Genomic DNA, 17347 nt, shown 5'->3' on the forward strand with positions numbered 1-17347 from the left:
TTGGGTTGCTAACATGTTCTCTGTTGTGTGGCAAGGATTTGAGTCAGAATTGCTGGGGGAGATATCATCTCATGGAGCATGTGACACACAGTGACAGTCTCTCAGATCTGAACTGTTCTGTGGAGAGATGCTACATCTCTCCAGTGTTCTGGTGTAACCTGCTCTGCTAGAAATGCAGGCAGTGGTGATGATGTCTTGTCCAATCCCCTTCCCAGCAACCAAGGGAATTCTGCCTCAACATAATCTGTGTGTGTGTGTTGTGCATTCACACATGTGGGTTAGTGACATTAAGTGTTTGCTACCAATTGTCTTTATGTATGTTTGTTATTGTAAATGGGTGCATCCATGTGAAGTTTTGATGATGCCCTTTCCAGCCTCAAACCACGCTTAATTTCATAACATTTATTTTCTTTACTTCTAAAGATATACTATAACTACTAGAATTATCACTTTAATAGCATGTGTTCTTTAAGAGAAGTGCCTATATATATAGCTATGTTCATAAACATGACCGTCATGGCAAATCATGACCGCAGGTCTTACCATTGGTGTAAGTCTTGCTGACACACACAGACATGTTCAGCATGTGTGGTTGGCGCTTAAGTCATACAAACATTGTCATTCTGATGAGGTTTGTTCTCTTCACAATTTTCAGTGAAGCGGTAGATCTCCAGGTCTACTCCTAATGCTCATGACTTGTTCATGCATCGCTGGAAACCTGGGCAGGCATATCCCGTGTGACAAAGCATGTAAAAATGCAAGTGAATCACCTTGTGTTCTGCATTTCTCTGTGAATGCCCTATCAGTAGAGGGCAACAAGGAAACAGCCTGTCTCAAACCATCTGCCATTGGCTACTGTAATGTCAGGTGCCAGTGACTCTGGTGCTGTGCACTGCAAAAAATATATATTACTAATTCAGTGCTGTCTTGGAGTTATTGAATCCCATTGAGAGCTTTACCAGGGACAGTTTCTGTTTAGCTGATCTGACTTAGAGAGTATAATCTACCGCATTGGTTTGGATAGTTTTTCATTTTATATTACCGTAAATGCAATTTCTTGACAAGTCAAACTTTGTGAGTTGTGCTCAGGAATAATTAATGTGTGTTGTTGTGGGTGGCTGTAGGCATTAATCTATGCAAAAAGAGAGTGTTTTGAAGCAAGGTGATAAAAAATGCAGTAATATGGGGAGAGGAAAGCAGCCACTGGTGGCAGTTGAGCATTTGCTCAAGTCAGAAAACATGGTGCTTCGTGCATAACACTTGGCTCAGGAAAAGACGGGCAGTAGGGGAGAGTGGGAAAATAATGGCTTTCGTATTTGGCTCAGTTGGGGAAAATATTACCAGAGCTAGATTAATCATTTTTTTATATGAACAACATTCAACTCATGCTTATGCCTATTTCTGGGACATACCGTTTGCAATTTGACCTTAAATGCCGGGAGTGAAATGTTAGATTTAATCCCAAGGTGAGGTAAAAACTAACATGCTGGGGATACACATTCCAGTCTTAATAGCTTTAAACGTTCACAAAAAATAATATAATGCAATACATATTTATGATATAGGATAGAAACACAGTCTTTAATGTTTTTATTTATTTGTTTTTATGTTTTTTATATCCTACCTATAGCAGTGAAAATCTATTTACATTAAGACTACAAGACTGTAGCCTACATTATTTGCATTATTGCATATTTCATATGTGTAGCCTGAAGAAATGTCATTATGGAGTCGATTACATTCAAGCTTACAACTGCTGTCATTGGTGGTATAAGTAGCAGCCCATAGCTACTGTTAGGCTACTTTCTATCACTGCCGGCATAAACAAACATCCAGTTAGGTTTAACCCGCCTGGGGTGAGTCTGCACTTTTCATTGGCTAGCAATCCCAGCAACCAAGCATGCTATATCAAAGCTGTGCAGTGCCTTAGTCACTGAAAGTCATTACATACATTTCAAATCCTTAGCATACACACAATGCAGTAGCCAAAAAAAACAAAAATATTTATTGAAATCTCCCATAATTTACTGGAGACAAAGATATTCTGAATTCCAAATGTTCAAGCTGAAATACATTTCTCAAGATCAAATGCAACCACCCTACCTGCAATAAGCGCTTAATTTATACAGAAGGATGTAATTACTTCCAGAAGGGAATGTGGAGAAACTCCTGTAGGTTAGCCTCTGACTCTGTGTTGGACATAAACAGAGCTAAGGAGGCAAGATGCAAAGCAGCACAGCCACACTTTTTTATGTTGTGGTTGGGTTTTTTCCTGTTGCTCAAAAATCCTTAAATAAGATCTCTACTAGAGCCCATTTTACTCTGCATTTAAATGAAGGAGCATTTCACATTCAAGTCACCTGAGTATTTCTTACAATCCAGCCTTGGATTTGTCTGCACCAAAAACATTGACTGAATGCAAATCTTAGTGGGGTAAGTAGGGGGATTTGCTTTTGGCATGGCAATCCATTAATGGAGTGTAATTGATCTTGCTGCAGTGTATCCAGCAATGATTGACTCCCATGTTATGTGCTACAAAATGGCAGCTGGTCTGACATTTGCGAACAAGTTGTAAACAAATTAAAAGCTTTTTAATGCCTAATCACATTGCTTTGCATTTAAATAGCAGACTTCGCAGACCCAAGATTCCACAAAGGCCCATTTACTGTATGTTTTCACTAGACTGAATGAGGAGCCATCTGTGCTTATTTTCGGAGACTGCAATGGTACTTCTGCAGCCCCTTGAACTCCAATGCTTTTGCAAATGTGACACAGCTGAGCTTTAGCATTTTTGTGATTCTAACACCTATGGTCTGCATTCAATCAACATTGCCCTTCAGCTTTTTGATTCAATTCAAGCAGTTACATTTATAGTTAACACATTAAACGCAAAAACAATTCAAGCTCATTTTATCTATTCCTGTGAATGAAAGTATTAAGTATTAAAGCATTAAGCACATTTGCTGTGGAAAAAGAAACAGCTCAAGCTAGGTTTTGAAACAGCTGGTAGCTGGTTGACCAGTTCAGACCAGCTCCGTACTCAACATGGTTTGATCAGCTCAAGCTATGTTTTGAAACAGCTGGAAGCTGGTAATTTCAAGCTGGTTATAGCTGGATTTTACAGCAGGGAAAGCATTATGTAAAAGTATTGCACTTACAGACCATAGGCTCCAGAATTATTGGCATTATTATTGGTAGAGACTAATTGCTGCCGACGGGGTGAATGCTATACTTTTATAAAGAGCTCAGGCCAGTAAAGCTCTTGAGATGTGCACATCTTTTTATGTCTCCTTTACTACCTCTTCAATCCAACCATGTGATTTATGATTATTGTGTGGGTTTTGATCTCTGCAACTCCCCAAGCTCAGGGACCCTGCTGCTGAAGAGAACTGAATTGCATACTGCTCTCTGGAGACTGTATATTGCTGTTTTTCATTTGGCTGTGAGATTTCCTCATCTGTTCTACCAGGCAGTGAATGGTAAACAAACCTTCTTACCACAGAGGCAAATTATTAGGATACCACTGACTCATTTTATACAGCAGTGTGTACTATCAATAAATTCAGAAACAGTGACACATTTTTGGCATGCTGATATTTCTGCCATCATTTTTCATGCTGAAACAAATCAAATCCTATTTCTCTGATACAAATGGGAGGAAAAGCTTTAGGGATATAGTTGCTTATTGACCAGCTTTCAGACAGATTTCATTCTTGGCATTTTATCAGTGATTACTGTATTCTGTATTTATCAGTTTATAACATTTTCTGAAAGAATTGAATTGATTATATTAAATATGGTTTGCTTCTGTGATTTTAAATGGTGGTGGCTGCTCTGTTCTTGTGTAAGCTAGTTGATAGTAAGGAAACACAACATGACATTTGTCTCAGTGGTGTGGAAGTCATCTCATGCTATTCACTCAATTTAAAAGTTCTAATATCAAAATACTGTTGGGAATAAATTCAATTAGCTTTTCCCCTCCTTATTTTGGTAGCAAATGTTTTTCTTTTCTATTTTTAATAAACCGTTTCATTACTTCCTAGTAGATGGAACCAGAAAAATACTATGAACCATGAAATCGTGGGATATGATTTGCCAGAGGGAAATCCCCTTTGGTGGTGGGGGGTGGGAGGAAGGGTTGAGGAGTAGGGTGAAATGTATTTAATGTATTAAGATTATCCAGCTTTGTGTAACTGGCCCCTGAAGCCAGTTACACAAGTTGGTGGTATTGTGTTCTTATCTCTCATTGACTTTATCTCTGAAGCACTGCTGTTCAATTAAGAAAATTTGTTTTCAATCGCTCAAACTTTGATTGATATTTTCTGTAATTCCTCTTTTAAAATCCACACAAAGTAATACAAATTGTTGAAATCTGTACTGTAGCGCATAGAAATTGATGCTGGCAATTATCTGTCAGTGGGGCCAGCCCAACAACCCATAGCCCTGGCAGTATGGCAGGGAACCCCTTCTGCACATGCCATTGCAGATTTTCGATGTTGGCCACATCTGGTAATGCCCACATAGAGCTTAAGTGCAGGACCCAGGAATCGTAGCAATGTGTCAATTGGCTAGCTAGCTCCAGATAGTAGCTGTTGCGGCTGTGGTAGCAGTCTTGATACGACTAGGAGATCTTTATAGCTTAGCCTAATAAATATCAACTTATGAAAATATCACCAAGAACGAGGTTGAAAAACTGGAATGGTTCCAGAGATCTCCCATCGGGATGTGGTAAGCTAGGCTAACTTGGCCAAATCCTTTGAAACAACCCATTTTCACATTTAAGCTAGACGAGCAACATGCAGTGCTTTTGTACATTTCACATTTCAAGTAAGATTAATTAAGAGAATTAGAAAAAGAAAAAAAATGAATTAAGATAGCTTATTAAGATAGCTTCTGCTGGACTGATTTTCATTGAATAATTATGTGATATAGCTTGTTGTATTAATGCAAAGTAGTTTGCTGCATTATTGTAAAATTAAGTTGGCATAGCATACACATAATTTAAGGGAGATTGTAGCCTATTTAACAATACATTTTTTGTTCTTACTCTATGTGGTAGCCTAATATTTGACGAATAAAGCATACTGAAATGACATTTATTTCACCTTTTCCTCACTGCATAGTGCAGTTGCAGACCAGTTTCCTCATAATATAAGCTGACTTTTAACTGATAATTATGCCAGCTCCCCTGATTACCTTTGTGTGATCAAATACTAAATTGGCAATGATCAAGACAAATTGTGAACCACTTGTTTAAAATGCTAGGCCCAAGAGCACTCCCCAGGTAGGTTATTTTCTTATAGCTCTATTTTGCAAGTGAAAAGCTAGTGATAGAGTGTAAAAGGGTTTCATCACTGTGTCAAACTAGCAAGGTTTAGGCTCACAATAGTAAATGCTAGGCTTGACAAGCCGATTGGTGCCCCAAGCAGAATTTCTATCCCAAAAACGCCACTGCTCCAGTGACCTCCACAGTCACCAGAATTAAATCCAATAGAGCACTTTTTGGATGTGGTGGAACAGGAGATTTGCAACATGAATGTGCAGTCAAAAAATCTGCAGCAAGTGCATGGTCATGTCAACAGGGACCAGTATCTCTATGGACTGTTTCCAGCACTTGGTCGAATCCATGTCACAAAGAATTCAGGCTGTTCTGGGAGCAAAGGTAGGTCATACCCAGTGCTAGAAAGGTATACCTAATAAAGTGTAATTGAGTCAGAATTGAGTTAGTCAGGTGGTTTTAATCAAATGTGCAATGGGTATTTTTTGTGAAATACAAGCACTTTTTGAAGACATAACTCTCAACACTAAGAGGCAGCCGGTCACCTGCTCCAAGGGTCTCCGCAGGTAGCTTCACTTGAACACTCTTTGATTGGTGACATTTCACAAGACCAATCAGTAGGAGCACTCAGCGCAATAGGACAGATCCTCTGATGAGTTTATACAGGATGTTGGTGTCAGAATGTTTTGCACTCAAACAAACATTTGCTAATTTGTGCTTGTACATAATAGTCATATGTACCATGTCATATGTTATGGGGCCAGGTTTAAAAAAATCATATAGCAATTATCCATCCATCCATCCATCCATTATCTGAACCCGCTTATCCTGATCAGGGTTGCAGGGGGGCTGGAGCCTATCCCAGCATACATTGGGCGAAAGGCAGGAATACACCCTGGACAGGTCGCCAGTCTATCACAGGGCACATATAGCAATTATGTGGTCCAAAAATCAGAACCACGAAGGTACATAGTGCATGCCATTTCCTGGTTTTGTATTCGCCCATTGCATTGCAGAACAGCCCCCCTTGTGCTGAAGAACATTTATTTTCATCTATAAAACATCAGTTAGGGTACAGTAAAAGGATTCTGTCTTTACGCGCCAGAAAGCAGGGCACATAGAGAATAGTGAGGGGGAAATTCTGTTGATGCTCTCTGTGCTGCACAAGGGAGCTGTCAAATTAGGCCGTCTCTGCCCCTTTTTAATTTAAGGGGCACCCCCAGAGGACGGCTGGTGTGTAAATACAGCAGCCATAACAGTGCCTCGGTAACACGTTTATATTTTTCACCGACAGGCTATATCCACACCTGGGAGTAACTCGGTTGAAATGTCATTTGGAGTACAAACCCGTGTCCAAGAATAGACAGAACTAAAGAGGGTTGAATGTTTGTAATGGCCAGAATGAAAGGAGCTAACTTGACTAACTGGGGGCCATTTTGTTCCCATGGCTGTATCTGAAACTGCAGGAAATGGACAGCATGTTAAAAAGGTAGTTATCGAATGGAAATGTAGTCAAATTACAAATAAATCACTTGGACATTAGTTGTTTTGTATTCAGGAAGTACTGAAAGTATCCAAACCTTGGGAAATGATAATGTACAAAGCTTCACTGTCTAGGGTACAAGGTAGGGTATCTGGAGTCAATGGAGGAAGGCGTTGTTTGATGAGAAGCTGGAGTTTGTCTTAGTGAAGCCCCAACACCCCAACGCCTGGAGGGGTTCATTAGATCTTTATGGATTTTTGGCTAAATGTAGCTCTGGCTCTTCTCTTTGGGCTCTTGGGTCTTTGAGGGAACCTCTGACATAGCCTCCCCCACTGTTGGTTTGGAGGAAAGACATTCTTAGATGCAGTTAATTTTCACACCTTGAGGAAGAATAAGACAATCCCCCAACATTGAACCGGGGCTAAACAAGTAATTTAGTGTCATATCATAGTGTTAGTGTTGTTGCAGAGCCTAGATATTGAGAAGGCTGTCTCAAAGTGGAAGTATTAATCAAAAGAAAGTCCACACTCAAACTCCAACATACCTTTGTGATACGCAGAAGTAAAAAAAAACAAAAAAAAACCTATGTTTCGATCCGGTCTGGATCTTCCTTAGATCAGGTCAGAGTTTAAAAGAGGGCATTCTTTTGGTTATTATTTACAAATTATCTCAGCCCAGTACCATGTCACAGGATGTGTGTATGATTATGTATGCACTTAAATAATGTAATCTTGCAATAATGATGCAATATAAAAAACATAAAATACTTCATAATCACATTCTTTTTTCTACCAATTATTTAACACATTACAGTATTTTTAGTAGAAAGGAGGGACAAATTAGGCCTTCAAGTACTTAGCAGACAACATTGTACCATTTAATATTATCATGTGTCAACATATTTATGAATATTTTAGGTAATTTTACAGGTAAAGAGAAAAAAAACAGCAATGTTTATATTGTTCCATATAAAAGTTCCATATGAAATTGTGTTTTCATTCTGTTGACAAATATTCTAGAACTGCATTCAACGGAGTACCTCTTGCAGATAAAATGTAATCAATGCATCAGCACAACAATGCCTTGGGTTAAATATCAGTCTCCCACCGGAATAGAACTTCTGGCTCTTAAAAGCTAGGGCATCTAAGCAGCAGAAGATTAGCTTGATTCAATTAAGCCTCACTTTGGACTGTGCTGACATACTTCATGAATGGACCTGATGCATCAATTTGAGCACAGCTCACAGCCCCTGATGGAAACCAATATGGATCCAGCTTCACACAGGCCCAAATATCTTCCATCAATTCCTTGTTTTTGAATTGTGGTTAAACAATATCATATCCATTTCCCATTAGCATGTAATACTACCTGCAATCTGTGATTACACGGTCTGAGAGAAAACATACGAACATCTATCACAATAATCCTTTGAGGCTAATGTTTCAGATAGCAGGTACTACACTAACTACCCAAAATGCTACAAAACCAGCTTCATTTATTAAAATGTCTTTTTATTCACAATTTCCTACAACAATTTAGAGCTCCAAGTTACTGATCAGTCTCAATGCTGCAACATCTACTATGGGAGGGAGCACGTTAGCATGTACATCCTCAACCGTTTTCACTCTGTAGAAGCACAGTATGGCTGCCATTGGAGGACCAATCAGAGCGTGCCATTTCAGCAATGAAGTCAGGAATAACCTGATCCAAGTGCCCTTCCTTTAGTGAAGCTCTTGTAAGACAGGACTTCCAGTCACAGCAAGCAGAGACAGGGTATGCAGGGTCCGCTTGGTAATTTAGAATTACTAACAGGAATGCATTTCAATTCCAAAAGCCAATCAGTTGTCACTTGTATGAAGCTTGACTAAATCAGGTATTGTTTATTTTTTTAAATCACATGTATTTGACCCAAGTCTGTTTCTGTTTAACTGTCATATTATGTTTGGGATCTATTTGACCCAATACAGTGTTTCACATCACTGAATGATGCGTTAGCCTTTTTTAAATTTTCATACTGTATGATTTTTCTCATTTTCAAATTTGGTGTTTCTAATTAAAGCATAAATACGAAATAAACATAATCCCTGTACAATATTTGCATACAGAGGTGTTGTGTATGGTTACTTTACCCTCTGTAGAATTTATATTTTTATCTCTATTTATTATCATTTTTTATCTCTATTTTTTGTGGATGATACTGGAGGCACTTTCTCATACAGGCGTCAAACTTTCACTTACCTCAGCCTCTAAAATTAGACGTTTCTCACAGATTTTTATATTCATGGGTAAATGGCCCGTCATTTGGCAGGAGACACACAAAGTGTACACATACTTCTATTACAACATAAAAGCCGTCATAAAATTTGAACATAATATGAGGGTTAAATTGAATGGCCTGTTAAACCCTGGTGGTGGAGGGGCGCCAGGCTTACAATCAAGCTCGGCACTTTAATCAAATTAATCAGTCTCTCCATGGAAGCCATTTATTTTCCATCTCCAATTATGAGGCTTACGGGTTAAACGAGTGGGACAGCCCAGGAGGCTTGTCAAGATTAAAGTTGGACAGAAGTACTTCATACAAACAGGTCATTCAAGAGTCTCCCAAATTGTGGATTTGAGAACTAATTAACCTGTAGCCTGGGCCTCACTATTATCGTGATACGAGCTGGTCGGCTATAACGAATAAGTAGCCTATGTGATTTAACAACAAAAAAAGAAATCCACTAAAACATTTTTGAAACAGTTTTGAGTGTTTAATTGTATCTGCCACTTAAAAATGTTAATAAGGTCATAAAAATTAAATGTTTGGGGCTTGGTACCATATTAAATTATATAATTACAAAAATGCTATAAATCAGTGCTATAAAGCATATTGATTGCATTTTCACCAAAATAATAATGTAAATATACAAATGCCATGCCATATCAATTTCAACATTGGGGCTAGATTTGTCATTTAATATGAACAATCTACATCCCTTGGCATTACACACCCTACCATTTTTCTGGGCCAAACCATTTGCTAGAAATTTGACTAAAAGTAGTGGCCAAGTGAAATCCTACAGGAGGGCAAAAAAACAGTGGGGGACACATTTAAGCCTTAATATCTAAAAAAGGTTCAGGCAAAATAAGGTAATTTGGTGCAATTTGATGTTACGTGATATGCAATCTTTAATCTATTTACATTTATACATTTGTCATATCCGTATTGGTGAAAATCTATTTTCTCAGGTTCCCTTTGAATCCCTTATCTTTTCAGAGCCGTATCAATGCCATATGTGAACATAAAGAAAGGTAGCCCACGCTATTTTTTAATCGATGTTAAATTCGGTTAAATCTATCATTACGAAGGTCAGATGTGTGTAAAACAAATCAATTTGTCAACCAACAGTCAACAAGCTGTTAATTTAAATTTTATTGCCAAGATATGAAAGACCGCTGTCTCATTTCACACGACGGTCGTGAGGTAATAGTCATCGCAAAACAGACAGTTGGAATCCCCTTCTGACGTCAGGTCAGTGTCTTCCTCCGCCTCGCTCTTCACTTGAGCCAGGCCTTTAGCTTTTGGCTCGGCCTGCCCCTCCTTTTCCCGCTCTGCTTCCTCCTCTCGGGCGGGGTTGACGGGGGTGCCCACGGGAGCGGCGGCGGATTCCCTGTGTCTGCAGCGGGCGGCGGCCGTTCTCAACTCCACCACTCGGAAAGGGCTGCACGCTCCGGTCGAGGTCGACGGGAGAGACGGAAGTTGCAAGGTGGTGACGGCCGGGTCTGCTGCATCGGAATTGGCGGTAGCGGCGTCGTAGGTGGTCAGGTCCGGCAAATCGGCGACCGAGCTGGGAGCGAAGTCTTCGTCGCTGAAGATGTTGCTGTTGAACGGCCATATCCCGGTGCAGCGGAAGCCGGAGGTGATGTTCCTTGGGGTAATGGAAATAGGCAACGCTTGGGCGATCAGTCCCGGGAGGTCGTAAATGTTGGAGGTCATTCCCGGGTGGGTCTTCATCCAGCAGTCCATGGCGGTGTGTAGATGTTTCCGGAACGGGCCGAACACGCCCCGCACCAGGGGCTGCAGCTTGTGAGAGCAGTGCGGGGGGAAGGCGAGCAGAACAACTCCGTTGGCGTCGCAGTAGTCCATGGCTTCCGCGGACATGTGCGTGGAGTTGTTGTCCAGGAGCAGCAGGACCTTTCCGGAAACGGAGGCCCTGGTGTGCTTCACGAAGTGGTGGAGGAAGACCAGGAACTCGGCCTCCTGCATCCGCCCGCAGCCGTTGGCCGAGCCGATGGACCCGGTGGGCGCATCCCTGATGAAATGGCGGTAGAAGGTTTTGGTGGGGAACACCAGGTGGGGCGGGACGCTGTTGCCCAGCGCGTTGACCGCCACGGCCATGGTGACCAGAGCGCCCCGGCTCCCCATGGCAGCGCCTTCCGTCTGCTCGCCGTCCTCCGTCGACGCCATCTCCTCGGGGGCCTGGCCCGTGGTGATGCCCGTTTCGTCCACGTTCCACACGTCTTTGGCCTCCAGGTTTTCGCACTGAAGGACCGTCGCCAGGTTCTTGAAGAAGTTGGAGACGTTTTCCCTGTTGAAGCCTATCGCTTGGCCGGTAGCTGGGGAGTTCTTGATGGGGAACATGGGGTTCCGCTTCATGAACGAAGTAAACCAATCCTTCCCTGCCATCTCCTTCACGTCCCATGCTTCCGGATATTTCAGCTGGTTATGCTTGGCAAGCTGGAACGCAAACCTCCGTACCTGGAAATGAAATTAATCAGTACTTTTAACATTAACTTATGATATTAACTCCATACATAAATTGATTAATGCTACTTACTACATGATTATTATTTTAACTAATTTATTCATTTAACTTATTGCGGTGACTGATGACCTTAAAGGCCAGTTTATAGTTAGGCAATGAATGATTGTTGCCACCAATGATCATCACATTTGATGGTCGATAGGGTAAAGTAAAAAAAAAAACTTCTTTTTTTAATTTTGCATTTTTCCATTTCCATTTTAGTCTTAACAGAATCCTGTTTAGGATTGTCACTGACCCTAATGTGTGGATAGTTTTTATAAGTTACACCAATCAACATCTAATTTGTGCAGCAATGGAATGTTGGTGGCAATGTAGCGATATCGATCAGCCGTTCATACATCTGTACTATAAACTGTAACCTTAAATTATAAACTTCACCAATTTAATGCACGCTAGGCAGACAAAGTTTGGACAAATATTAAACTGAGAGTAGGGGTTTGTGTCCAAACGTCAAACTGAGAGGTAAACAGGAGGGTTTCCTTCCACTAATCTTAGGCCTAACCTTCAGTAGCCTACCTCTATGGAAGACAGCCCACAGTGCACTCCAGACACTTCAGTGAGGTACGCCAGGAGCTCCGCTTCCTGGATTGGCTGGAACACCTGCTTATGGCTTCTGTATCCGACATGAATAGACGAAGTGTCCATGCTCCCCGTCTCTTTCAGCTCCTTGACTTTTCTGATGTATCTTTGCAGAGTGACGTGGCATATCTCAAACGTTTTGGCAACGGCCCTCACAGAATGGCCCTTGTCCAGGACTTCCACCGACGCCATTTCCAGGACCTCCCTGGGGACTCCCCTGGCAGTGGTTCTCTGTCGATTTCTCATTTTCTGTGAACAAAGACAGACGACAGTTGATTGTTTGAACCATCTATTCTGCACTCCTACTCCTCTTTGCAGGCCTCAACATAACTTCCCCCAACTCGCCCAGTCGGACAAGTGAACTGAAAATCCACGGCCCCGAACTAAATTTAAACGGTTTGGAAATTGTTTTAAAAGCATCTAGAAATAAAAATAAATGCATGGCTTTCATGTGTATGTAATTTATTAGGGCATTTATTCCTTATTTTCTAAACTTATTAAGTCTTCTGCTGCTGTAGCCTATCCACTTGGAGGTTTGTCACGTTGTTCGTTCAGAGATGCTCTTCTGCATACCGCTGTTGTAATGTGGGGTTATTTTCATTACGGTCACCTTCCTGTGAGCTTTGACCAGTCTGGACCTTCTCTTCTGACCTCTCTCATTTACATGGCATTTCTGCCCACAGAACTGCTGCTCACTGGATGTTTTTAGTTTTTTTGCACCATTCTCTGCAAACTCTAGAGACTGTTGTGCGTGAAAGTCAAACCACCCTGTCTGCCACCAACAATCATTGCCACTTTCACATCACATTTTTTCTCATTCTAATGGTTAATGTGAACATTAACTGAAGCTCCTGACCCCTATATGCATGATTCTATGCATTACACTGCTGCCTCGTGATTGGCTGATTAGATAATCGCATGAATAAGTGGGTGTACAGGTGCTCCTAATAAAGTGCTCAGTGAATGTACATTCATTTTAATAAACCAGGATCGTTTAACAGAAACTAGCCCGAAATGAGGTACGCTGGAGCACACAGAGCTCAGAGCAATACCCACTGTTCAATGAAGAGGGAAACTGACTTTACTACATCTTCATCAGTCAAAAGATGTTGTCGACCTCAAAACGTCAGTGACAAATGCTTTTGACAAACAGTCCCGCACAGTCAATATAAACTATGCCAGTAAGTAAAAACCAAAATCTAGACAACATGAGGGTTAGAAATAAAGGTTGAGTCGTGGAAACATAAAAGGATTGAGGTGAACATATATATATATAATATAAATGGTAAAATGGTTGGCATTTATATAGCGCCTTTATCCAAAGCGCTGTACAATTGATGCTTCTCATTCACCCATTCATACACACACTCACACACCAACGGCGATTGGCTGCCATGCAAGGCACCGACCAGCTCATCAGGAGCAATTGGGGGTTAGGTGTCTTGCTCAGGGACACTTCGACACAGCCCGGGCGGGGGTTCAAACCAGCAACCCTCCGACTGCCAGACAACTGCTCTTACTGCCTGAGCCATGTCACTCCGATATAGCTCATATTACTCCCAACAACACATACCACAGATTTGTGTGAAAATTATCAAAGGAAACATCATAATGTTGATGCAGATGTGTGTGATCATTAATAAGCAAGACATTTATGATTGAGGGCAAAGAAGTTAATGTTACAAAGAAAAATATTGATTTAAAAAGTTTGAGTTTCACAATGCCTGTGCAAATTATCTGTTTTGTTTGATAGTTAAACAAAACATAATTTGACACAAATCTGATTATATAGCAGAGCAGCGGTATGCGACGTTGGGGCTACATCTTCTTAATGGGGAAACTACCTCCAAGACGGAAAGTGACGGTGCCTACATCGGCCGTAATGCAGATGAATAGGACTCATGGTGCATTCAGGACATCTCGGAAGTCGGCAGTTTCTGAGTAGGAAATGTCCTAGGCTATTGAACGGCTATGAATGTCGTCATTCAACAAATAAGAACACAACCAAGTCATTGGGAATATTTTTTTCATTTAAAACTCAATATTAAATTTAAGTTAATCAAAGGACCAGACGGGCCACAGATGTGAGGGGTGCGGGAGAAATTAAATCTGCTTTACCCCCCAAACGCAATTGCTAGTAGGCTACCCCTGGTAATGTAAGCGGTAAACCTCCGCGTCAAGGACCCCTTTTACCCCACCCCCACCCCCACCCCCCGTGAATAATCTCTGCAACGATCATAAGAGTTTTTGAATATTAAATGTGAACAGTCATTTGTTTTACTTTGAAAGATGAAAAAATAAAACTGTCCTGATTAGTGTGACTTTAACATGTAAACAAAAAGTTGACCTCAAAAATAGTTACACAAAATAGCTATTTAATTTTTGATGTATTGACACTAGTGTTGGGGGAATTTACACAGGTGACACACCTCTCTCCTGTCACCCTTTTATCTGAGTTCCAACCATCCGACAGGGAACACACAATAATATGCAAATTGTTTCACGTTAAGTGTCCAGCTCACATCTGTTTGTTTTAATGAAACGGTGCATTATTTTGACCAACAGACAGAGACATAGCCAAAGACTGAAAGATTTTGTCATCTTAATCTTGTGGTACCCGGATCAGAATGACACGAGTTATTTTAAAATTCTTTGAAAAACCGGGACAAAACCAACAAGATCAATTTAACCTGGGATAGCAAAATACGAATAATTCTGATCAAGAAAAAAAGTTTTGACATACGAGATATAAGATTTTTTTGTAACGGAGAGAGCTTGACCTGAGACAGCACAGCGCATTATCTTAACGCATTTCCGTATCCGTGTTTACAGCATTGTGCGAGAAAATGTGTTTGTTACAATTGTGCCGCATTACAATTGTAGAGGTTCTCTTACTACCATATTAGCTGTGTAATTGATGGTACAAAAAATGTAGGCTTATGACACGGTGGGGGTTGTCTGTACTTTTGCCTTGCTGGCAATCCCGTCAAGCAACCGATGCTATCTGTTCGTCACGAAATTACTGATTACGGTTAACGTTAATACATTTTGATTCCTCGAATTCACCCGCAAACCCAGGCGCCGGAAAACACTTTCGGCAAAAAAGGGATCACTTACATGTTCCCAAAATAGTCTTTAAGCGATTAATATCTCTCGAAGTAGCCTATTTCTCGAAATATCCAGCCGTTCGTTGGTCACAAACACACCCAAAGTTTTCACTGAAATACGTCGTTCAAGCTCCTGTGCAACCACCTAAAAAGTCCGTGTTAAAATTAGCCCCACGTTAGATTTGGCCCCGCTCTCGCCGACAATACCAAATGCAGCGTCCCATTCAAAGTCGGAGGTCAAAATTTCCCAGTTGAAATGTCCAACTTTTTGGACTGTTCTCTGTCGTGTTCAGACAAGTCTATCCATGATGGTTTTAGTTTTTACAGCAGTGCTGAATACATTAAATGAATGAGCTGGCTAAACAAAGGAACATTGTTATTGTTATTAACTTTATTGCAATTGTAAACCAATATTATTCCAATTATTTTTATTGTTTGAAACATGCACACATATAAAAATGTCATAATAATTATGTATATTACATTCATGGTTAAATTATTGTTTCATTTAAAACATTTAATGCATAGGCATACTGAAAATGAAGTCCCACTTGACCAACTGTCTTTAAAGATCTATAATTTTTTTAATGAGGAAAAAAAAAAATACTAATAATTTATCAAAACATTTGAGAGTGTGTGAAGTTTTTTTTCTGACGTGTTATCAACAATCTACCAATCTGTCCCACTTTTGCTGAAGCTACCTTTTTCATGCTGACAATGTAACTTTTTTTAAACATTGGCACAATACTTTTACAGAACATGCAAAACAGGTTTTACTATATACACCGCTCAACAAATCCAGGGAACACTTAAGGGACACATCAGATCTTGATGAACGATTTATTCAAGTTGAAAATCTATACTGATGTACATTGTATAATTTCTTGAGAACAAAATGACGTAACAACGTTCAAAGGAAACCAAAATCATCAACCCATTGAGGGCTGGATTCAAAATGACACCAAAAATCTAAGTAAAAAATTGAAATCACAGGCTGATCCAACTTGTGAATTTCATCATGGCAACTCATAATGTGACTCAGTAGTGTGTATGGCCCCCGCGTGCCTGTTCGCATTCCCGACAACATCTGGGCATGCTCCTGATGCGTCGGCAGATGGTGTCCTGGGGGATCTCCTGCCAGACCTGGACAGTCTGTGGCAGTACTTGGCGGTGTTGGATGCACCGATACATAACCTCAATTGGATTTAGATCAGGGGAACATGAGGCCCAGTCAATGGCATCAATGCCTTCCTTATCCAGGAATTGCCTACACACTCTGGCCACATGAGGCCGGGCATTGTCCTGCACCAGGAGGAACCCAGGGCCCATTGCACCAGCTTAAGGTCTTTCCATCGGTCTGAGGATTTCATCCCAGTACCGTTGGCTATGACATGGAGGTCTGTACGACCCTCCAGGGATATGCCTCCCCAGACCATCACTGACCCTCCGCCAAACCGGTCATGCTGGATGATGTTACAGGCAGTGTGCCAACCAACTCCAAAATTAGTGTGCCAACCAACCCCACTCACATTGGGACCCACATCTTTGAAAATATGATGAAATCGTATTGCTGATTACTATCGCTAACTAAGCCATTTCTAATATCTCTAAATCAGTTTTACGATACGTTTATTTCAAGAACTTGTTTTTACTTTTGATACTACAAAACATTTTGATGTTACATTTTTGTGTCTATGACCTTCAAAGCACCAGAAAATACCTTTGCGCCAATCTTCCCGGGGCCAATCAACCCCAGTCTCCCCTAGCTTTTCTAGTTGCCTAAGAGGTCTGGAAATCTGGACTTCAGAGTTGTAGATTTCAACCCAACACAACGAAAAAGTATATGCGTATGATATTCCATGACAGAGTTTTAATAAAGGATTAATCGGTTAACAGCATTGCCACACTCACGTGGTCCGGAGCACAGTATACAGCATGGTTGGACGCAATTCAAACATATGCTTTATTCTGAAATGATTAACATACACTGTACCAAATCCAATCCTAATAATTTTTTTAATACACTTAGTAGTGAGTAAGCTACATATTACACGAACTAAAATGGTAGGCTACCCGCAACTAGGCTAATATC

General features: G+C 40.7%; 1 protein-coding gene across 1 annotated transcript; it reads right to left on the reverse strand.

The window, feature by feature from the left end:
• Positions 1-9619: 9619 nt before the first annotated feature.
• LOC133135689 (uncharacterized) lies at positions 9620-15408 on the reverse strand. The gene is made up of 3 exons (XM_061252885.1): positions 15266-15408; positions 12086-12397; positions 9620-11502 (listed from the first exon to the last, which is right to left on the reverse strand). The coding sequence occupies exons 2-3, from the start codon at positions 12392-12394 to the stop codon at positions 10210-10212; spliced, it is 1602 nt and encodes a 533-aa protein (XP_061108869.1). The 5' UTR covers positions 12395-12397; positions 15266-15408; the 3' UTR covers positions 9620-10209.
• Between the last annotated feature and the right edge of the window lie 1939 nt (positions 15409-17347).

The sequence above is a fragment of the Conger conger genome, chromosome 8 (genome assembly GCF_963514075.1).
Source record: "Conger conger chromosome 8, fConCon1.1, whole genome shotgun sequence".
NCBI classification, from domain to species: domain Eukaryota; kingdom Metazoa; phylum Chordata; class Actinopteri; order Anguilliformes; family Congridae; genus Conger; species Conger conger.